The sequence below is a fragment of the Eleutherodactylus coqui genome, chromosome 4 (genome assembly GCF_035609145.1).
Source record: "Eleutherodactylus coqui strain aEleCoq1 chromosome 4, aEleCoq1.hap1, whole genome shotgun sequence".
Taxonomy (NCBI): Eukaryota; Metazoa; Chordata; class Amphibia; order Anura; family Eleutherodactylidae; genus Eleutherodactylus; species Eleutherodactylus coqui.
Window position 1 is genome coordinate 188,832,398 of NC_089840.1, and position 24,640 is coordinate 188,857,037.

Here is a 24,640-nt window from a genome sequence, read left to right on the forward strand (position 1 = left end):
GTGTGAAAAATAACAGCAGGATAGAATAGATTTGTCTAGTTTCCTACGAAGTCCGATTCTCGTCCAGTAACTAGTTTTTCTGCTGGAGGTCTCTAAGCTTGAAAGAGAAGCGTTGCATGTAGTGGAGCGCTGCACAAGGAGCACAACGGCCCTCAACAGTGATCAAGCAATAAACCACAAAGTGATCCGTGTGAATCGGTCCTGACTAGAGGACTTTGTTATACTGAAGTCAATAAACTAGCAAGTATGAGACCAAAGATAAAAGAGGGCCAACTTCATGGCACCGTGTGCATGAGATTTGTGGTGCACTGCCCCTTTGTAATGGGAGAAATTACTTCGGACTATTCCTAAACTTTCTGACAGTAGACAATGATTGGTCTCAGGGTAATAAATCGGCCGTATATGGGAGCGCTTTATAGGAAGACTATTTTTTTTAGGTCCTATGCACATAGCAAAAGCACACACTTACTCTGTATGACACTATTACAGAGGTCAACTAAGTATTAACCCTTTCCAATCCAATTTGTATCCGGGTTTTCCTAGGGGGCTTACTCTTTTTCTGCTGTTATACAACAGCACTATATGCTGGCCAAAGCCAGTACTGCATGAGGTGACATGTTGGATAGGCTCCAACGACAGAGGCTGGCAATATACAGTAAGAGAACCTCCAACGGATGTCTACCAACATCGGAGCTGTACAGCCTTAAATCATAGTGTCTTCACAGGTCAGACAGTGGATTGGAAAAGTGGCAAACATATTTACGATACATCTGATAAAACAGGGTATAAATTTATTTTCTCTCAGATTCTGCATGCATCAGAAAGAAAAGAACCCTATAGACCTCTACAAAAACCCGAACAATTCGGATGCACAGTAAGGGCTCATTCCCACGAGCGTGACTTCACTATGCATTACACACATGATGTATGCCCGCGTGATATGCAGTAAGTGGAGCTAATGAAAGCACATAGATTTTTATTGTTTAGTCACATTATCATGTATACATTGTGTGTAAATACACACATGAAAAAGATTGCAGCAAGCTCTATTTCACCGCGTATTACGCTCGTACCGCCCCATTATCATCTATTGGTAGCGTATTCAACGCTGTCCATACACAAAGCCGCTATGAGGCAGAGCAGGAAATTAAAAAAGAAAAGTCACACTGCGCCATTATGTGAAGTGCACTCACAGAGGCGGGTAAACCGCGTGATGAACGCAGCGTGTCACGCATATGCTTGTGGGAATGAGCCCCATGACCCACAAAACGTTTAAGGGTGCTGTATAAGCAGTAATACAGCTCTGTGCATTGGGGACTTCGCTATACACCTAAAGTCAGACTGGAGGACGGTTAGGGCCAGCTCACGCTAAATTAAGATTTTTTTTAATTAACTTTTTTATAGTGACATTGTCAAATGCAAAAATAGAAAAAAACTAAATGAAAAACAGCTATATGCTTTTTATATGTGGATGCCTGGCATGTATGAATTTAGAGGGGTTTGTTTAGTTTAGGCTTTTTATACATGTTGCAATATACACAGTTGCAAGAAAATCTAAGTGAGCCATTTGAAATTCCCTGCATTTCTGCACGGAGGACTAATAAAATGTGGTCTGATTGTTATCCAAATCACAATAAACAAACTGCAAAAAAACGCAGTGTGCCCTTTAGGTCTGTCATTTAGCAAGATGAGTAAATAGCCAAAGGGCAGGGAGAAAAGGTATGTGAACCTTTGATTTTAATAGCCTGCAGATCGCCTTTAGCAGCAAATCACCCCCACCAAATGTTTAATGTAGCTTCAAATAATATTTGCACAATGTTGGGGAGTAATCTTGGACCACTCTACCCTGCATATGTGTCTTAGTTCATCAATATTTCTGGGATGCCTTGAGAGCGTAGCCCTCTTCAAGTCTTGCCACTGCGTCTTGATAGGGTTATGGTCAGGACTCTGACTTCGCCGTTCCGAACACAAATCTTTTCACATTTTCTCCAGTTGATATACATTGTGTTTCAAGCCACTGTCTTATTGCATCTTCGAACATCTCTTCAGCTTGAGGTCATGGACTGTTGTCCTAATATTTGCCGGTAAATTGATTTGATACATCTTAGAATGTATTTTTTCCTCAAAGAACACAAGGCATAGAGTCTATGAGTCAGCAAAGCAATCCTAAACCACGATGCCTCCTCCGACCCCAAACCTCATCCCAACTATGAAGCATGGCGTTGTGTAGTGCTTTTCCTTCAAACATAGCATTCTATATTTGTGCTAAAAAGTTCCACTTTTGTCCCAACTGTCCATGTAACATTTTCTTAGAAGCATTGCAGCACATCGAGATGGTCTCTTTTTTGATTTGCCACAAAGTCACTAACCTAGAAGATCACTCACTTTATCTCCCAGTTCTTTGGATGTTTACTTAACATGCTCATTTAAAGATACGAACGGCAGGACTGTTATTAGTTTACTTAGATCATGTTTGTCTATGAATCAGACCGCATTTTATTAGGAATCAATGCAGAAATCCGCAGGATTCCAAACTCTTCAGTTTTTCTTTCAACTCATATTTCACATTGCATTGCTGGTAAGTGGAATATACTCCGTTTAACCCTTTCCAATCCAATTTTGGATTCAGGGCTTCCTAAAAGGATTTCTCTTTTCGCTGTTATACAACGGTGCCATCTGCTGGCTAAAACCAGTGTGTGTGCGCCAGAGAGTCTCCGACAGCAGAGCGGCTGGCAATAGACGGTAAGAATACCCTGTCAGATGCCTTCTGACATTGGAGCTGTAGAAGCTTCAATCAGAAGACGTCAGACAGCAGATTGAAAAAGGGTTAATGTTTGCATATGTTTGTGCACTGTCCTGCTGAATGCTGTCAGGAAGGTATTAGTCAGAGATTGTCCATCTTTCACAGGAAATTGAGGATATTTATTTTGGGGAAGAGTGTGATAGCAGATCAATCAAAGGGTTATAAAAAAAAATCATAGCTAAAAGAATTCATCTCCTTCAGACGTCTGCATGAAGGGCAGCCTGCTCATACAAGGACCACGCTCATCACTTAGTTATTTTCTTAAAGAGAAAAAAATATTCTCCTCAGTGCTACAACTCCAGCGGTCCTGCTGAAATTAGTGGAGCGGTGGTGCACATGTGCGACCGCCACTGCCTTCATTGTGAGACGCCCTGGACCCCAGATCTCGGTGAGGGTCTCAGTGGTCAAAATGTTACTGATCATTACGCTATCACTTAGGTGCCCTTCACATGAGCATATATGTATTTGTGCACCCATGAGCGACGCTTTTTTGCGCACGCATCAGCATATTCTAGTGTACTTTTTGCTCGCGGCAAACACGGATTAGTCTAAGGAGTTCCAGTTGTGTTCCTTTTCCAGCAGAATTATGCAGCGTATAACGCATCTCCTAACATATTGCATGCCCCTTCTTGAGGGGCTTTTGGTTCGCAAATGTGCAGGTAAACCGAGCATGCTATATTTTGTGTGCGATTGAAACGCACAGGAAAAATATGCGCAACTGAACAAACCCATCAAAATCAATGGGATAAATTCTATGTGCATTGCGCGTGTAAATTTTGCGCAAACAAATATGCCCGTGTGACGCTAGCCCTATCCTGTGCATAGGGGAGAACTTACTCTCTTGAAAAAACTCCTATAAGCAGGCCTGCACAACCTACACATTTTCTTTGGAGATGAAATACTCCTAACCTACGAGATCCTTTGATAATGCAGGCCCTTGAGCAATCTTCCTGTAGATAAGAAACAGTTGAAAAGAAGAAATCTTGCTTTGTAGTTGAAGGAATTAAAATCTTCTTCTGCTTAGTATAGAACATATTTCATGTTTTTTTCTTAAGCCTGCTGCTACAGTCTAGCTGTATTCAACTACGCAGGAGAAACAGAATTAGTACTCATTAAAAAGAAAAATCCATAAACTTGACCACATGTTGAATGGAAACCAAGAAAGCCATTATCCCGTAAAATATGTGTAATGATAGAAGAGAAGAGCTTTGCAAATAAAGATGTTTCCTTAGAAATCATACTTCATAAACCGGAAAGTTTATTAGAACACTTCAAGACCCTGAGAAAATGTGTTCTTGGAATCAAATTATTATTTAAGGCTTCAATATCATGCTAATGTGTGCATTTTATTGCCTCATTGCTAGCCTTGTTTTAAATGCACGTTTTATCTAAGTGGCAATTCTTTTTAAATTTCCCAGTGGTGAATTGCTAATTTGTTTTTCAACATTTCAACCTGGACTGGGACTTTTAATGATCTTGCTGTATAATATATGTTTATCTCAATTTGTGTTTGGTATATAAGTGTCCTCAAGGGAACCCGTAAGCACGGGCTAATAAACCTGAAATCCTCGTCAAAGACCTTGAGGTGGGTAAATCAATTCTAGAAGTACAATCTGTTTGTCTTTCACAAGTGATTTGTATAGTTACATATCTACTTACCATTCCAACATGGGGAAATGAAAAGATACACTGCTTGGAGGATAAAATAAAGAAAAAATGCAGACCACAAACTTCAGGCATGCTATTAAAATGTGTAAGGGCTGTTAGCACAAGCCAGCGGTGACACATGCTCCAAATGTTACAGGAAAAATAAAATGTGATCAGTAAGAGGGGGAGGGGAACTAGCCATTCCATTTATCAATTTTTCTTTATAGCTCTTCCTTTAAAAAAATCTTGGGCAGGTAATATCCAAAAGCCTGCAAAGTCAAAGGGATTGTCTCACGTTGATGTAGGTTGAGCTGCTCTGTAACTGCAGCTATTGTTATGGCAGACTCAGGTGATTACATGATTTAGTAAGACAACCCATTAGGCTGGTCATGCATCTTAGATTTCAGTGGGGTCATTTGCCAATTTCACCTATTGGAGCAAACAGCAAAAATTCTGAACTTTAGCAACATTTTGTGATCAGAGACAATATACCATATATACTCGAGTATTAGCCGACCCGAGTATAAGCCGAGTCAACAAGTTTTACCACAAAAAAACTGGTAAAACTTATTGACTCGAGTATAAGCCGAGCTATCCTCGAGTATATACTGGGTAAAAAAAAAACCAAACCTCCATACTCACTTTCCAGCTGGTGTCTGTGCGGCAAGCTGCTTGAATTCTCCCTGCTGTCATCTCCCTGCTCGACTTTCAAATCCCCCGCCATCAGCACTGTGTAAGTAAGTGCTGTGATTGGATCGAGCACCAGCCAAATTACAGCTGGGCGTCGATCATTCACAGCCAATCAGTGAATGTCATTCATTGATTGACTGTGAATGATCGAGTGCTGGCTGTGATTGGCTGGTGCTCGATCCAATCACAGCGTTGATGGCAGTGGATGACAGAGCCGAGCAGAAAGGACGCTGGGGAATGAAAGCGGGGAGAATTCAAGCAGCTTGCCGCATCGCCGCCGGGAACAGAGGAATTCAAGCAGCTTGCCGCATCGCCGCCGGGAACAGAGGAATTCAAGCAGCTTGCCGCACCGCCGCCGGGAACACAGACGCCGGCTGGGAGGTGAGTATAAAGTTTTTTTTGTTTTTTTGAACCCTTCCCTGACTCGAGTATAAGCCGAGGGGGCATGGTAATTGGAAAAAAAATGAAACTTAATATTTCTCATAGGAACAGGGACTACAATAGTGACTCGGGCTTCTGCAAAAGCTATGGAGCGGTCTGCTTCTGGCACTGTACACACTGACAGCTGGCCAGTGTTCCGAAAAGCAGGTCCCCTGCCAATATACTATTGATGATCTATCCTGAGGTTAGGTCATCAATAGTTCAGCAAAGACAACTGCTTTAAATGCTCTAAGGGTCCTTTATAGATAGTTCAATATGAGCGGGGTCATATGGTACAAGCAGTTAGCAAGATCAGCAGTCATTGGTTTGGCCTGCACAGAGGCTGATCCAGGATTTATGAGGGCCGAACGATCATTCATGTGATTGTTGGTCCTCCCTACTGTTTTATCACTGTCGGCAGCATATCCGCTGTTCACGTGGGGAGGGGTGCCGTCAACAGCAATGACTTTTAGTGCAGAATGAAAGATGCAATGAGCAATTACTTGTTTGTCACCGGCTGTACCTTCACGTGGCCCGATAAGTGGGCAAGTGAATGTTACCAACAAGTCAAAGAGAACTGTTCTGGAATTCCTGTAGTTGTATTTTCAATAGCACAAACCATTTTTTTTTTTTATCATACCATATGACTGCAAACAGGATTCCTCTATATTTAGTTTTCTGCAACAATGAAGTGCATTAAATGTAACTTTCAAATATAAAATTTGTTTGCTACCTATTTGTAAGATATGTACCCAATGTCCGTGAACTAAAACAATCTTATTCAGTGACAAAGCTTTATTTAAACAAATCCTCTTTAGGCCAATGCTGCTTGCAAGCATATGATATGTTAAACTTTTATATTACAGGCCCAAAAAGGAAGAGCGATATTAGAAAAATAACAATCTGACAATAAAATGGCTAGGGTGGTCTGTGCAAGTGATGGGTACCATAGCCTGCTCTGTGAAAGGACATATGCACTTGTTTTAGCTTGAGTAACAGCAGCACTATTGTTAGAACCAACTGGTGCGCATCTTTACACAATTCATCATTTGGGCGGGGATGCTAGTGAGGAGACCGTGCATGCATAGCATTTAACAGGCATATAGGTTCAGGAGGGATGAGTGAGAGGAGCACAGACTCACTCTGTCTGCGGTGCGGTGGACCAGTCCGAGGACCTCCCTGGTATGGGCCTTGCCAGGGAGAGAAGGAGGGAGCAGAATACCCACTCTGTGCAGAAAAAAAGAGGGGAAATTGGATAATAAAAAGTAGGAAAGGTGGAGGAAAAAGCGTCACGAAAGCTACAATACAAAGCACCGGCTTAAAATGGAGCAATGTTTTAACCAGAAAATAACAGTAACTGAAGAAACAGAACAATAGAAGATCAAATCCAGACAAGAATTATGATGCACAACAAATGCAATGTTAAAAGAGCAACATACAAACAGCAAAAAATATCTTCAGCTAGAAAATCCAAACACTGGAGTAACAAATGCTCTGCTCACACAGGCCCTTCTGTTCCATTTGGTTGCTGCTGCCCCTGATGGGCTGTATAACGCGTGGTGCATACATACACAGAAGCGAGAACTTTATGGTGCTTGTTAGAAGTCAATGGGTTTGTTACAGAACAGAATCACCATCTCTCTTATGGATACTTTGAAACCGGGAAAAAACAAAAAACTTAGAGCCTGTGTGAACAGAGGGGTCTTATTGTAAAACTAAGAATGCAAACACCTACTTTCTGAGACAAATACCTGCGAAGTAGAGGGAATTAAGATGGATTTAAATACCCTCAAGTCCCATAAGTTGCAAGGGGATGCGACCCTGATACACACACTGACTTCAACAGTCTGTCACTTATGCCCATAGATTTAGTGGTTTTGCAAATCTTACTCTTGAAGCTTTGCAGGGCTGAAGAAGTCCGATGAGGCTTCTGCCTATATGCACACTCCATTCACATCCCCTCCCCCCTCTAAAGAGCAGCCTGCAAAAACTTAAAAGAAAAATAATCAACTTTTTTGTTCTGTTTCTGGTAAACCCAAGTTACTCTATATTATGGCTGCCACTAAACATTAGCATTCCCAAAGATGGAAAATAGATGCTGTGGTGTGGAAAGAGGAGTGGAGCTACCTCAGTGGAGGTTAGGTGCAGTGATTGTGGGTAGGTCCTTGTCCCGAAGATGGATAGCAAGAAAGATGTATGCATGGGAACCCAGTAAATATTCAACCCTTGGGTATATGTATAAAAAACTGAATGGTATAAACCAAAAGCCTGAAAAAAAAGGTGCAACCCTTAAACAGGTGTGTAAAAATGGAGAAATTATGACGACATTCTGTAAAACCACCTTAAAAAACACAACGCATTTCAAAGCAATGCTGCTTCTTCAGTTTTGCTGGGAACACGAAGTCTGGTGCCATGAACGCATGTTTTGCTCTGCACTCTCGCGATCCTTCTCAACCCTTGAGAAAGCACAGAGCAAAGTGTGCGACGGGGCACCAGACTTCTGCGTATTCCCGACAAAACTGAAAACGAAGGATTGCATTGCTTCGAAATGCGTTGCGTTTTTAAGCTGATTTTACTGAATAAAAGCCAAAAAATATTAATGACAAACACCTGTGTGTGTCCATTCAAGGTTTGCACCTTCTGGTTTTCCCATTTCTGAAGGGTATAAGTCAGAAGGCTGGGAATATTTTTAAATGGGGTAATCTGTATCACTCCAGCTCTACCAGCAACTGAACTGCGCATTTCTCCTTCCTGCAGGAATGTTTAAGATATCCACTGATTACATTTTTTCACAGGAGCTCACCAGTAGTGTATTATTCTGGAGGGCCCACTGTATTAAAGAAAAAAAAAAAAAAAGTCTAGACAACGCTTTTCACAATTTAAGTAGAGATCAATTCAATGACTCTTCCTTATGAAGAAATGCTCAGCAGCACACATTAGATTTAAAAAGTGATGGGTTCTATCTAATTTATGGTGATGTGTAAATTCAAGTTTACAGCTAAAAGTAGTCGTTGGATGCCATTTAGTATCGCTATGTTAAGCCAGTCTGAGTAGACCAAAATATTTAATGTCACACTTGGTGATTTCATTTAGTATGAGCCAATATCCTTGGCACATATCAGCTTCAACATTTATAATATGATCCCCTTGGAATTTTAGTTAACAAGGAATTCAACTGTGAAATTTGCTTCCAAGCCAAGTGGTGACTAGAAAATGATTAAATCAATGGCAGCCTAAATTGGGTCATGGATTGAAGACTATATACACTGAAGTCAAACACAAGCAAATGAGCAGCTAATTTGTTAGATAAAATGAGCCATTTTAAATCTGCAGTGTCCTATATGAGGAAGACAAGAGGACTGGAGCCAATCCCATCCCCCTGAAAATCACCTGCAAAATTAGGTCATTGAGGCTACAACTCCGAGCATTTCAATGGTAGAAACAATCTAGACTTGTCTTTGCACATGACTTTATAGATAAAACAGGCTTATTGCCTCCCTATTCTTTCTGGCTAAATAGCAGACTCCTTAATCAAATATCGTTCAAGCTTCGCAGATCTACAATTTCCATGGAACGGTGGCCCCTAATAGCCTTTTGTGTCTAGATGCCCAAGCTGGCTCTACGTAGGTTTCAGGATCAACCATATTAAAATACTCATACATCATCAACAAAAGTAGCTTTTGGGGCAAAATGAAAACAATATCAATTTGCCATTCAAAGGCTGACAATTATGATAGAAGCAAGAGTTCTACTTTTTGGAAGCCTTGGTCAAGAACCTGAACAAGGTTTATTTATGCCCACACAACCCTACATAAAATGTATAGCTGTTTCTGAGGTGTTTGAAAAGAAAGGTCTCTTCACCTATTTGGTGGGCTTCTAGTAAAGAAACCAAACTCTCCATCGCCCACAAGCTCAGCAATGTTTTAAAGGGATATGTTGCCACTTTCTAGGGCTTGCAAGTGGAAGACAAATCCAAGGAGTCTTATGTTATTTATAAAAAGTATGTACCCCCGGCTGCCAAGTAGCACGTTAACACTATCTCCCCTACATGTTGCATTATGGGAAGGCTATGGGAAAGCAAACGCATAGCAATCTGATAAGTGCCATATTTTCATGCACAGGTACAGCACCATAACTTAGTTCATGGTGCTGTTAGACGGTAATAGGTTTCCTTTAAAGGGGCTGTCCTACTTCTAGTTGTTTTGATGCAGGAAGCAGACATCACCGAACACTGCACAGTGACCCAAGTTGGAATTGCAGGCTAAGTCCCATTCACTTCAATAGGACCAAACCTGCAGTACCAATCTAGGCCACTGCACAACGCGCGGAGCAGTCATCTTCTTGTTAAAAAGAAAAAAAAAAAAAGCTAGAAGTAGGACAATCCCTTTAATTATTTTAGCTGCAAAGACACTTTAAGTCCCTAAGTTGTCATCTTCCATTTGTTAAAAGCATTATTCAGCCAATTCTCAGTTTTAGTAGTTCAAGAGAAAGTTGAATGACAACCAATATTCTACTACCACAAGGGATGTCACTTGTCTTTCTTAGAATCCTTCATGGCATATCTGCCTAGTTACACAGCTGCAGTACAGCAAATTTCAAGTGTCTTTGAAGGAAAACACTAAACGTTTCTCTTGACTTAAAACAGTTCTCTGGGTCCAAAGTTTGCAATCAAGCATTACAAAATTTAAAGGCTATACATGTTTCACTGCGTATCTGATCTAACATTAGTAATACTGAACGGTTGGTTGTCTCTCCTATATGCAAGTCCATGGTCTACTAGGATTCTCATTGGACTTTAGAGAGGTAGTGTACAGTACAAATAAGTGGATGAAGAAACTGTTAGGAATTCTTAGTCCCCCTTTTCCTCTGTCCATTAGTTGATTAACAGGAACTTTTAATGGGGCAACATGGGAGATGCAGATTGACAAGTCAAGTAGCTTGTCAACACTTCACCTTCCGGCAGCTAAGCACAGATATAGCATTGCATCTCAACAGTATTCCCAGAGGAAAAATTACTATTGGTCATTTGGCAGTACATAGCCCAATATCATGCAAACATTTTACGAGTGGGGTAGGTATGATAACCTGGACCTCCACCAAGCCTGAGAATCAAGGGGACAAAACATTACTTTATAGCAGTGTTGCCGGCACCATTTTCTATACACATTCATGTAAATGAGGACATGCTGAAATTCCCTGTACTCCAAAAAGGGGTAAAGCAGTGCTATGTTTTGTTCATTCTCAGGATTGGTAGGGGTCCCAGAGAATGACCTCCCCCAGATCTTGAAGTGATTGTATATCCTAGCGATATGCCATCCCTTTACAAGATAGGAATAGTCCTTTTCAAAGTAGATCACAGAAAATGAATATGGAAAATTTGTGATGTTTAAAACCTAATCTGAAGCTATCAAAACTTGTAAGCATGTGCCCAAACTTAAATATTTTTCAATGAACCAGGATGCATGAATTATTGTGTTTGATGCTTAGAATAGAAAAACGCTTGAAAAAGGTGAGCAGAAACAAACTTAGTAAAAAAAGAACACAATGACATCATTAAACGCAGTGATGTTAAAGTGGTAGGGCAGCGGTGACAAAGTTATAAGGTGTTTACCTACTAAAAATGAGGTCTACCAAACCTGATAGCTTTCTAAACAGGTATACCATTAATAAAGCGATCAGAATCAAAAGACAGCTGACCTGCCATACTAAAGATTCTTGATAACGAAGAGATAGGTAGGCTTCTACATCTAAAATCTTCTTTGATTTTCAGGGAAAAGACATCATGAAAGACAAGTTGTCAAGGATCTGACGTTTTTTCTGGTTTAGGCTCCATCTACTATCATCGCCTGGCTGTGGGGTCCCCGCTATAAAGAGTGAGCTCAATATTTTTTCTTACTGCATTCTTGATAAAAACTGATCAAAGAGCAGACTTGTCCGGTGTGCAATAAAGTCATAGTATCGTAGACCTTACTACTCAGAAAATAAAAATAACTGTAGACTAGGATTCTGTGATCTATATTCACTCAAAAAGTCTACCATATATACTCAAGTATTAGCCGAGACAATAAGTTTCACCACAAAAAACTGAGAAACCGTATTGACTCGAGTATAAGCCGAGCTACACTCGAGTATATACTAGGTTAAAAAAAAAAACCCTCCTTGCTCACCTCCCAGCCGGCGTCTGTCTGACAAGCTGCTTGAATTCTCCCCGCTGTCATCCCCCACCGTCCTCTATGCTCGGCTCTGTCAGTGCTGTGTAAGTAAGCGCTGTGATTGGATTGAGCGCCAGATCCAATCACAGCACTTAATTACACAGCACTGACGGCAGGGGATTTGAAAGCCGAGCATGGAGATGACAGCAGGGAGAATTCTAAAGCAGCTTGATCGGCTGTGAATAATCGAGCTCCGGCTGTGATTGGCTGATGCTCGATCCAATCACAACTCTTACTTACAAAGTGCTGACGGCAGGGGATGACAGAGCCGAGCAAAGAGGACGGTGGGGGATGACAGCGGAGAGAATTCAAGCAGCCTGCTGCACCACCGCCAGAGACACAGAAGCGAGCTGGGAGGTGAGTATAGAGGGTTTTTTTTTTAAGCCTTACCTGACTCGAGTATAAGCCATGGGGGACCTTTTCAGCACAAAAAAAAGTTCTGAAAAACTAGGCTTATACTCGAGTATATACAGTGATTACATATATATGTGGAGACAGAACAAGGTCTTTAGATACCCGAACCTCTGGAGCTGCATCCACACCAGATACATCTGAGCCTTTGATTTAAAACATGTACCCCGATTAGCAGCTCCAGCTAATTACTAAACTAAAAAGACCCGCATGCTTGTAAATAGTAGGTGACAGGGCAAATGGTTCCTGTACATAAATAAGCTATTAGAGCATACCTGTCATGTCAGGTGAATTTTTAAAATAAACTGTTGTAGGTGTACATGAGAAATAAGAGAATTTCTGGCCAATACAGGACTTGTATTCTGTATTTATCACCAGTTGTCCCTCTGCAGGCTCCATTTCTAATTGTCAGTTTTCTCTGAGTGTATCTCAAGAGTGGGTGAATACCATCTGCTATGTCATCTCCCATATGCTGTATATAGAGACAAGAAAAGATCCTGCTCCCCTATTTCCCCGTAGCACATAAGCACATTATACAGCAGTACTGAACAGTGTTGCTGTGAGTTCAGCACTGGTGTCAGACCGTTATATATTTACTGACACCATCAGCATCTCTGTCACTCTCAATGCAACTGAAAATACATCTAGCCTATACATCTCTCAAAACTGCTCTTACCAGTGAGCTGAGAATAAATGATCAGAGGGGAGAAAAGTAGTGGATAAGTGGAGAATGTAATATACCTTATCAGAGGAAAATGACTAAGTTCTTTGCCTTTTCTTGTATTAATGATTGATACAAAGTCTCTTGAAATGATGATCTAGATCTAGAGATATTTGGGCTTTAGTAGTTAAATATTCTCAATACTGGTCTGTAATGAATGGCTTAATCTCCTATTAAATAGTTAAAAGGATATTTCTATCTCAGCCAAACATGGCCACGATTGGGATCTCTCTAAATATAAGGTAGCCAGGACTACAGACACTCAGTTGTTGTAACTTGGGAGCTGAAGAAATAGCATAGCTCGCTGTGCTACTCCATTTCTGAAACTCTTGATTCTGGTTAAGTGTGTATAAATATCCATGCCTCTTCAGATCCAATCCTTTAAGCCTGAAGAAGAACCCTGCGTTGGTTCGCAATCTCGCAATAACATCATGTATTTTTGTTAGCCATTAAAAGGTATATCTACAAGATTACGCGGTTTCTCTTGCTGGGAACAATCACATGAAACTCTTGACCACTGCATACAGCCAGGGTGCGGGTGAGTGACTTCTGGAGATAGATGCAGGTCGCAAAAGGTGGCGCCTGCATCTTTTTGCCTTTTATGGCATTTCCTTTAGCTGTGTCATACAAGTCCCAGATGGGAACATCCCTTTAAGATATTTGTAATACTGCAAGATTGGTTCCAAATACAATTATACAAAACTAGGTCACAGAATATGAAAAGTTAATGACAAAACTCTGGGGTCTGACTTCAATAAATTCTTTCAAAGCGCCTTTAGCAACCATTAACTAATCTTAAAGATTATCATAGAAGTTTATAGGCAGCTTTAGATAACCATGAAAATGTTCATAACCATAGCCATTACGATTGCTTTAATTAAAAGAAGCTTTGTTGTTTTACGATATGGCAGTAACCGTTAAGAGAAACAGATGGTAGGCCTGGTTGGAAAAGCGTAAGCTTGTAACCCCTCTTGTAAGGAAGTTTTTCTTTGCACTGTAGCAATAAAAACATTAGAGTGTTATATGGACATTGTTACATAGAAGAAAAATAGTATCATCATATACCATAATAGTAACTATGGCCACTTCTCTAGAAGAACATAACTGGTTGTCCAAAAAGAAGGCAATGCTTCAAAAAGTTCTAGAATGCAGTATTAACCTTCTGAAAAGAGTTTCCAATTTCCCAATTTGCATTACCATACATACCAAGGATCCCTACCGTTAACCCTTTCCAATCCAATTTCCTGCCCTTAGCACGCTCCTCAGCTCTTATTTGTTTTGTGCGTTGTGGATTCCTTGGAATTACTCAGAAATACATAAAAATGACTCATAACGATTTTATTGAAAATCTTTTTGAAAATTAAAAGTGAGTTATGAGTGTTTCACATCGGGAACATTATAAATTATCCTGTAAATATATGTATGAGTTGGTATTACATACATTTATATAATAAGACTTAATTTTGGTAGACGGGAGGGGTAGACGGGAGGGGTAGACGGGAGGGGTAGACGGGAGGGGTAGACGGGAGGGGTAGACGGGAGGGGTAGACGGGAGGGGTAGACGGGAGGGGTAGACGGGAGGGGTAGACGGGAGGGGTAGACGGGAGGGGTAGACGGGAGGGGTAGACGGGAGGGGTAGACGGGAGGGGTAGACGGGAAGGGTAGACGGGAAGGGTAGACGGGAAGGGTAGACGGGAAGGGTAGACGGGAAGGGTAGACGGGAAGGGTAGACGGGAAGGGTAGACGGGAAGGGTAGACGGGAAGGGTAGACGGGAAGGGTAGACGGGAAGGGTAGACGGGAAGGGTAGACGGGAAGGGTAGACGGGAAGGGTAGACGGGAAGGGTAGACGGGAAGGGTAGACGGGAAGGGTAGACGGGAAGGGTAGACGGGAAGGGTAGACGGGAAGGGTAGACGGGAAGGGTAGACGGGAAGGGTAGACGGGAAGGGTAGACGGGAAGGGTAGACGGGAAGGGTAGACGGGAAGGGTAGACGGGAAGGGTAGACGGGAGGGGTAGACGGGAGGGGTAGACGGGAGGGGTAGACGGGAGGGGTAGACGGGAGGGGTAGACATTCCTGTAACACAGTGCGATACAGAGGCATTCTATAATGGCATAGAATGTGCATAGCATTTGTTTCGAATACTATGCAGACGAGAGCTCCGCTGTTGGAGCCCTCTTTTGCATATTTTTATTACACCTAGCCTGACATGATGGGGGCAATCTCAACGTTTGATGAGGTCAGACATTGGATTGGAAAGCATTAAAGAATACAATTAACATTAAAGGAAATCCCACTAAAATTTCTTTAAAATGCTAAATGATTCTTATAAGGAACGGAGACACATTACACTTGATACTCGGAGGTGTTGCACCAGAAGCACTTGATTGCTACAGACTTTTCCTTGGGTTTGTCGGGGTAATGAATAGCTCAAACCATCTAAAGTATAGGTCACATTACTAAATCCGCTAATGTAGGGAACTGAAGGGCACCAAATCCCATGTAATCTGCTGCATGTTACAACACAATAGGCAGCACAGTTAGCATCATGGAAACCGGCACATTCAATGGGTGAAATATGCCAATATACAACATAGAGACAAATAACAAACAATCCATAAAATAAATCAAACTCCTAGTAAGCTGGACTGTTATTTTTCTTACCACTGTACTATAGAATGTATAAATATCTATACGCATCTTATGCAGATTTAGACAAGTATCCATACGTTATACTCATATACTGCATATACCAGTAGAAAAGGAAGAGCGAAATCTCAATTTCCTCAAAGCATACTTCTTAGTATCCAGATGATTGTTTTAGAAGTAAACTGAATTTAAAATGAGTCTGAGAACTCCTGTGATATTGACTACTGCTGCAGACTATCTGATAAGACTTGGAAAATTGCAGATGGAGCTGATTAGGTGACAGTGACTGATACGTGAGGACCCATCTGTATTCTACGGCTGTTCCTCCAACTCCCACATGCTGTATTTAAAAGCAGAGATTGCCAGCGCTCAACTCCTAGGACACCGCAAGAACTTTTCTGCTAATTCATTAAAATCCAGTGCAGTTCAGTAATTGCTGAGATACGGGTTTTTCCCAGGAGCCCTTAGGCTGCATTCACACAGCACAGTTTTGATGCAGTAAAACCCACACAAATACTGCATTGGCAAAACAACGCATGTGTTTTTGGTACCTTTGTTGTAACACGGAGCAAACATGCCCACAATTCTGGTGCAGTTTTCACTGCAACCAAATCCCCTCATGTGAATGGACCTATAGAGGCTCTCTCAAGTGCACCTATGAAGCCCCCACAAATAGCCCTATAAATACGGCTAGCATTCAAAGCATATCAGAAAGGAGAAAAAAGAAAAAAGAGAAACGAGGGTCTGTCAGAAAGAAGAGATGCTGGCCCCATCCAAGTAGACTAAAAGGGGTTTTACAAACTATTTTTTACTGATGACCTATACTAAGGATAGTTCATCAATAGTTGATCAGCTGGGGTCTGCGCTAGGGACCCTGGCTGATCAGCTGTTTGGGCATCTATAGTCACCGTCACATAGCTCACACAAGCACATAGCTCCGACCCCGTTTAGGCGCTGTTCTTAGGCTAACCTGACACGGGTGAGTGCTACCGTGTTTACCCAAAAATAAGAAACTGTCTTATATAAATTTTTGCCCCAACAGAGGCACAAGGTCTTCTTTTTGGGAGGTGTCCTATAATACTTACCTAGCAGACGGCGTTCAGGTTACTCGTGCTGGTCTGCATCGCTGCTGCAGGCTTTTGTGTTCTCCAGCACGCCGACAGAGCAGTTCTTCCTGGAAGCGGGGCTTGAGTACCCCGCCTCCACAAGCTAATGTTCTGATTGGTTAGTTGAGCACCACGTCAGCCAATGAAAGCCAGCGCTCAATTAACCAATCAAAGCATTAGCTTGCTGGAAGCGGGAGATATATCTCTATCTCAGGTGTATGAGACCATTAATATTTGTGCAAGATGTGTGTGTCTCGCAACGCACAAGTCTTGCACAGTTTTGTCGTCCGTGTGAAAACAGCCTCATTGATTTTAATAGGAGCTTCACATGCAATACTCAGCTCAGAGGTCAAAGTTATCGGCTTCTACTCCAAACCCTGTGCTTTGCCAGTGCCAGCAGGTCCCTAAAACAGCTGATTGGCCAGTGCTCGGGGCCCTGACCAATCAACTATTGATGATCTATCACAAGTATAAGTCACAATAAAACCCCTCTAGGGGTTTTCCAGGAATTTGTGATCAGTCACCGTCTGACCCAATCTGTACTCCCACAATCTGCTTAGAGGACTGGTTAGCAGAAAATGTTGCAGAGGCAGAGTATTACAGATGCAAATCTCTATTATTAGCAAAATTAACACAAAAAAGATTTTTTTTTTTTCAAATGTGCCGTATACAGTCAGCCAATAATCCCTGTGAAGAGGGGGAGGTGGGAGACGAAGCACCCCCCTTATAACTACAACAGGCTCCCGAGCATGAGCCCCATTACAGCTGATGGCAGAATACTTAGATGGAAATTCTTCCCGTGCCACAGCCAGTCAACAGAATTTTCTACAAATAGGATGCAGCAATTTGTAAAGGACATAAAACTACTATGTATGGGTTTCAAAAGGGGCATTTTGAATATGAACCCCTTAATGACGCATCTTTTGCTCCCCCCCCCCCCCCCCCATTTTTGTTTTAGGGGCCCCGGAATACCGATCTGGGCATTTAAGGGGTTAACAGCCGCAATCAGCATCCACACTGATCGCGGCTGTTGCAGGTGAGTGTCAGTTGTTTAAAGACAGCCGACATCCACAGTGTATGGAGCTCCATACAAAGCCCGAACCCTCATGATGTAACTGTATGTCCTGTGGCGTTAAATATCCCAGTGAGTATAATGCCTATGGCAGAGATTCTACGTCCAGAACATCTATTCCATCCATCAGTCTATACAGTTATGTAACTATCTCCAGCTATACATTTTGCATTTATGGTTTAAAAGAACCTTACTTTAAAGTGGTTGTATGAGGTTAGAAAAACACAGCTGCTTGCTACCAAAAACAGCACCACTCTTCTATATGGTCCGTTTGCGGTATTGCAACTCAGTCCTACACATTTGAATTTTACACAACCCTTTAAAAAATTATTTGCCATTGACCCATCATTAATGTTCAAATGGGTCTCTACAAAAAATAACAAAAGGGGTTGGGGTGGTTTCACATCTGCGTCGGAAACTCCGGCCGCAGGTTCTACCGCAGATACGGCTGAGAATACCGGAAGAAAAAAAAAGGTGTTGCATGCAGCGCTTTTTCTTCCGTCCAGAAGCTAGCAAGTTGGGTGGAAAGGGGGCACCCTGTCATAGTCAATGGGGTCCGCCCGGCGCTGTTCGGTTCAGCCCAGAGACGGAACTGTTCGGGCTCGGGAATTCCCCCATTTCTGCTCCCCAGACAAAGCAGGAAAGTGGAATTGCTCTATGCAACTTCTTCCCTTTTCCGACGCACTTGTGTCCATAAAAGTGGGTCTAATCCTGCTATTCAAAGTCTACACAAGACAGAAGAGCTCAGAATACAATAGACATAAATTAGAAACTAGCTGCTGGTGGTCACAGTTTGGTTTGTTAAGACACACATGGGTTAAATTTACATCATGCAAGAAAAGTTTTTAAAAGCAAAACAAAGAAAAAGGAAAACTAAAACAATGCAAGTTCGGTGTTTTCCCCCCATTGTTAGACTATCTGACCTAAATGAAGACTGATGTTAATATGAAATTAGGAGCTTCGGGGTTAAAATTCACTTCCAGGTGAATCAATTTAGCGCTGTTTATGAAGTATATCAACCCAAGACACTGAACACACTACTCACTGCACTTCTCCTCCAAGTGGTCTGAGTATACTTGTCGTGCTGCTTTGGCTTCACCATCTTGGGGTCCTGGCTTTCTTTCTGGCATTTGCATGTTGTTTTCTTGAGGGGAAAGAGAAAAAGATAAAACTAACTAGAAGATCAGAATATGAAGTTCTAGAATAGTGGAAACTGTGCTACATTTGTGGACCTGCCGGGTGAATCAGAAGTCAGAGCCCAAACCAGCTGATTCAGTTTGACATACATATTAAGCTTTTGCGTTTGTGTGGTGGCCATTGTTGCAGAAGTGACAAGTCGTCCATCCGTATCGGTTGCCATTTTAAAATTCGCTTTAGAGAAACAAATTTCCTGCTGTTATTCTGTCACCATATGGACAACTTATCGAGAAGCAAATTCTAAAGCTTCCAATAAGAGATTAACATGCTGAACCAAAAATGGTAAATTCAGATTAATAGCTTACCATTTTTAAGCTGTGGTTTGAAATCCTGTCCAGCACCCATTAGGAGCATGGCATCAACAAGCAGATGGAGCGGAACTTATAGGGTTAGAGTTCTGGCAAAAACACTGCAGCATCTTTACATGAAACCTACATAAAATATCCGCACCTTAGTTGTAGATTTTGACTAGGAGTCACCCGCAGCTGGTTTGAGTAGCTCCCCCTCACCTGGGAATACATGGCGCTATGAGCATACCGCCGCACGGGCCCCTCGGCAACTTCTAGCGAGGTCTAGTGGAATCACATGAGCAGCAGCCTCACTGTAGGCTTCCGGGGAAACCCATGCCAGGGTGCGTTGGCAGCGCCATGTATTCTGCGGTAAGGACCTTCATGTAGATCTATATGCAGCAGATTCTTGGTTAAATCTGCAGTGAGGATTTTGACGCAGGTTTTTATGCGGAAATGCTGCAGAATTTTCATAGTATTTCCATACCCAAAAGGGGTTTTCTGGACGAAGACTATTGGCTGGCATTTTGAGAGTTTCGGCTGTGTGCATTACAAATTCCTTTAGGTAGATTCCATTGGTAGGAGTTTTGTGCAGTATGAACATTCTCTGTATATTTCCCTACAGCATTATAGTAAAAAGTGACCTAATCGTGCGATAACAGAGATTTTCTATTTACCTACTAGAAGGCAAAAAGTGCTTGGTATTAATTATATATGAGTTCTCCGTTACCCATGACCATCAGACCACTTTTGTGTGACGGTATCTATAAGATGATCTGACAAGCTGAAGCCGGTGACTGAATTTTTACCACTAGACAACTTTCTGATCCGACGACTAAACATTGTGGGCCATAGAAATGTCTGACACTGAACAATGTTGTCCATCAGAAGAGTGCCAGTTCATTCCTGTTGTGTAAAGTTCTTAACTTCAGCTGTGTAACAATAAGAAGTCATCGCAAGACAGATTTACCTTGGAAGTTAGTAACATAAGCTATATCCACTGTGGACACCTAGGGACTTATTCGAAGTATCAGGTGCATCTAGTCCATCCATATCCATATCAGAGATGTGCAACCTGAGGCCCGATGCCACATATGGCTCACAATGCCATCCTTTGTGGGACCCAACCATCTGGACACAAATGTTAGTCTGTATGTAGCCGCTTCCCATGTCAGAGACAAGTGGCACACAGCTCAGGAAAAGCAGGGATGGCAAGTACCTGAGGAGCACTGTGTAACCATCTCTGGGTTGACCATATATCAGGAGTACGGGGTCGCACCCTAGAAAGGAGTTCATATAAGTAGCCATATATGTATGCGGTTCTCTCCATTGTACTTTTATGGGAGTTATGAAATGCTGGGCTATCAGCATAAGACCCATAATCTACAGTGGAGAGAGCCACGTTCATGTATGGTCCCTGCTCTCTGGGGTGCAGATGGGGGGGAAAAAGAAAAAAAAAAAAGACCCCCCCTCCCCCCCCCCATTTCTCCAGATAGGTCGGGGAACTAAAAAGTGCACCTTCCGGACATTTATGGTTTATATTTTTGATATGCCATAACTGTCTTTACCCCTTTAAATTTTACTGTGACCACTGGTTGGGCCCATCAGACCAGAGCAGGTTGCACAGCCCTAAATTATAGGTTAAGTAGCATAATACAATGGCTGTCTTATGACCAAATCTGGCAGATCAATGCCTACTGATGAATGTGCTCAAAGCGTTCTGTCATTTAGCTGAAACTATTGAAACTTTGTAGTACGACATGAAACATATGTAACATGATGGTATGCGGAGCATAGGATGAACACACACTTTTTAAGACATGTTGGGTGAGCGAGGTACATCATACCAATTAAACTACATAATTACTAATTAAGGACCATGATAATAGAAGAGGGGGGCCATCATTGATAAAACTGAATTAGGCAATAAGGGATATAAAGAGGTTTACAAGAAAACAAACCCATAGCATTAAACGAAGCATCCTATAAGACCACTGCAGAGAAAATAAATTTAGAGCAGGTTGAAAAAGAGTAAGGGGGTGAAAAATGTTGCTCTCCATAAGTTTGTAAAGTGAGGCAGTCGGTGTCTACAGAAGACGTTTACAGCAGGAAATACTTAAGTGTATTAGTCAGCAGAACAGTTTGGTTCTGCGCAACAAGCAATCTGGAACTGTCGAGCTTTATAGATGAGACCCAGCCAAAAAAAGAAGGATTAAAAAAGAAAAGAAAAAAAAAGGAAAAAGGTCTTCTGACAAAACGACCCATAAAATAAATAGTAGTTCTCCGTGTCAGATCTGCTCGGAGAATTAGATCGAGGGACGTTCTTGATAAATTAAAATATCAATGTGTAAAATACGCCGGGCGCTGGAGCGCATCGTTATACTGCTTTATATTTTATGAGGTCCTAAAGTCATTTAGCAAGGAAAAGTTACACTAAAACATAGGAAAATAATCGTTTATCAACATATCTGCCCTCTTCATCACGGCCCTAGATCTACCAGGCACTAACAGATGGGCTACTCTTCGTCTGCTGACATATTACGTGGATCTGTGCCGGAAATATACACAAAACTAATAATGTCTTCAAGACTTAATTCAATTAATCTTCTGTCTCCACTAAAGAGGAAAAGTACAAGGAGCTAAGTACCACCAACAGAGAAAAAGGGATGGAAAGATTAAAGGAGTTGTCAACTCCTGACCTTATTAACCCTTTCCAATCCAATTTGTATCCTGGTTTTCCTAGGGGGGCTTACTCTTTCTGCCATTCTACAACAGCGCTATATGTTGGTTAAAGCCAGTACTCCATCAGACGACACGTTGGATAGGCTCCGACAGCAGAGAGGCTGGCAATATATAGTAAGAGAACCCCAACAGACGTCTTCCAACATCGGAGCTGTACAGCCTTAAATCATAATGTCTTCAGAGGTCAGACAGTGGATTGGAAAGGGTTAAAGGCATATGGACGTATTAGAAAGGGATTCGAGGCATTTATTGTATTGCCCATTTAACATCACATTATTCCCTGCAACAGCAGGGAAATCTGTAGTTGGCTGTGGCTCCCCTCAGCAGTTCGCAGGGAGCGATCAGCTGATCACTGGAGTACCTCCTACCTGAAAGGGGTTGTCTCTGATTTAAAAAAAAAAAAAATACACAATTTTTTTGGCCTCATGAACAAAGTCAAATATTGCTGTATAAGGGGGAACACATGGGTGTGCATGAGGCTTGCTGTACCTCTATATGCCACTAAACTTCTATACAGTAAAAAGGGGCATGTGTATTGTCCACTGCAATCATGCTACAGCACCATATGGGACCCAGTATGGCTGCCCGAGGCGTGTGTGGTTTCATAGTACTTTGTGGCCTCAACGCATTACACTTTACTCACCAGTTGCTGCTGTAAATGCTTAATGGTCTCATCCTTCTTCTTTGACTCTTCTTTAAGCTGTTGAATCTCTCTGAGAAGGTCTTCAGTCTTGAGGGGGGAAAGAAAAAAAATTATATCAATTTAGAATCTAACAGCCATTGAGAGATGGGGCATGAAAAATAAATCTTTCCTAATCACAAGATAGAAGTTGTCTGAACCTTCCCATATCACACTGTTCATCAATAAGAAATAAGATTATTTCTAAGGAGTATCATCCCTCCTTAAGGAGAGCACCTAGAAGGTGAGTGAGGAGACTTATAAGACCATTGACGCTCCACTGGGAAATATATGCAAATGAGGAAGATGGGCTAATACCTCTGCAGCGCCACCTACTGGATGGCAGCATTCCTGCAATTCAATGTCCAAGCCTTTATACAATAGACACACGGCACTGGGGGTCTGACAGTGGTTTATTCCTCCCCAAGACACCAATGAACCAAACCTGCATGATTAGCTGAGGGTACATGTTTTATGATTAAGAGGTTCTCTAATGACCTCATGTCAGTAACGTCAGCACTGCCTTAGAGGCTCATGTCCACAGGCGTGTTTCTATCGCGTATTACGCACGCAATGTGTGGTCCCGTGACACGTGGTGAATGGAGTCAATGAAATTAAATGAACTTTCATTGATCCATGCAGATGAGCAAGAAATAAATCGTAGCATGCTCCATTTCTCGGCATACCACACAACGTGACCTCTCTTTTCTATGGGCAGCATATGCAACGCTGTCCATATGCAATACATTGCGTATGGGTGGCGATTTATACGCAACCCTGGTTAAAAAAAATAATAACAAAAAATTCATTGCTTTCATTAAAGAACAAAAAAAAAAAAAAAGCACAAATGTATAGAAAAAAAATATACCAATAAAATGCCTGCCAAAAACCAGGAACACATTGCATTTTTTCACAAGCTCTAGAATCCCCACCTACACCCACAAGAAAAAAAACAAACAAAAAAAAACAACAGACCGTTAGGCTGCCTGTCCACGGGCGTATTTTCATTGCGTTCCCCGCGGCAATAATCCGGCCGCGGGGAATGCGGTGAACACTTTCCATAGCGTTACTATGGAAAGCTCAGCCCCCCTGTCCACGAGTGGAGAATCATGCCGCCATCTGTCAGATAGGCTCTGTGCGGAGAACCGTTAGCTGGCTCCTGTTCCCCGGCGTCTCCCGCGGGATATCGCTACGCCCATGGACAGGCAAGCTTGAAGGAAGTCTTACGGCATACCGCACTCTCAGGAGACTTTTCAAAATAAACTGCCGTGTGTACATGAGAAATAAAGCTATTGATCCCTTTAACATTCTATGATGCAAGTTTACATCATGGAAGCGTGGTCCATAACGCACCAGGACGTAAACTTACTTCATGTGGATGGCGTGCACCATCTTGCGGCAGGAGCCAGCTGTTACAGATAACCGGCCCCCTGGTGGCAACACCAGAGATCGATGAAAACATTGATCTCCACTTTTAACCCCTACATTGCTGCAATCTATGTAGATCACAGAATGTAAACAGTTCACAGAGGGACGGTGTTCCCTCTGTGACATCATCGGACAGCCACATTGTAATCGTAGAGGGCCCATTGATTGCGAAAACAACAAGACGCCAGATACTGGTGTTCCAGCTTGCCTTTGCCCATGATCACTATTACAAGCGATGAGGCACTGTAGTGCAAAAGTCCTACATTGCCTTATTATAGCTGTTGTGGGTGAAGTCCCCTACAGGAATATAAAAAATAAAAAAAAAAAAAAAAAATATATATATATATATATATATATATATATATATATATATATATATATATATATATATATATATATATATATATATATATATAATCACCCCATCCCCGCTTTTTGAGCTCCTATCCCTTTTTGTGTAATTTTATTATAATATATCTTTTTTTTTTTTTACACACACACACACACACACACACACACACACACACACACACGGCATCGTCCTATTCGTAATGACCCGTACAATAAATTGAACATGC

At 41.9% G+C, this 24,640-nt stretch overlaps 1 protein-coding gene across 2 annotated transcripts in view; it reads right to left on the reverse strand.

The window, feature by feature from the left end:
• Positions 1-24,640, reverse strand: part of CCSER2 (coiled-coil serine rich protein 2) — a 137,923-nt gene that overhangs the window by 20,430 nt on the left and 92,853 nt on the right. Inside the window, exons 8-10 of one of the 2 annotated variants that reach the window (XM_066600467.1) lie at positions 22,599-22,685; positions 18,775-18,873; positions 6,703-6,787 (exon numbers count right to left, since the gene is read on the reverse strand). In XM_066600467.1, the coding sequence (XP_066456564.1) occupies positions 6,703-6,787; positions 18,775-18,873; positions 22,599-22,685 (271 nt within the window). The remainder of the gene's footprint in view (positions 1-6,702; positions 6,788-18,774; positions 18,874-22,598; positions 22,686-24,640) is intronic. The other variant, XM_066600465.1, reaches the window with a different exon arrangement.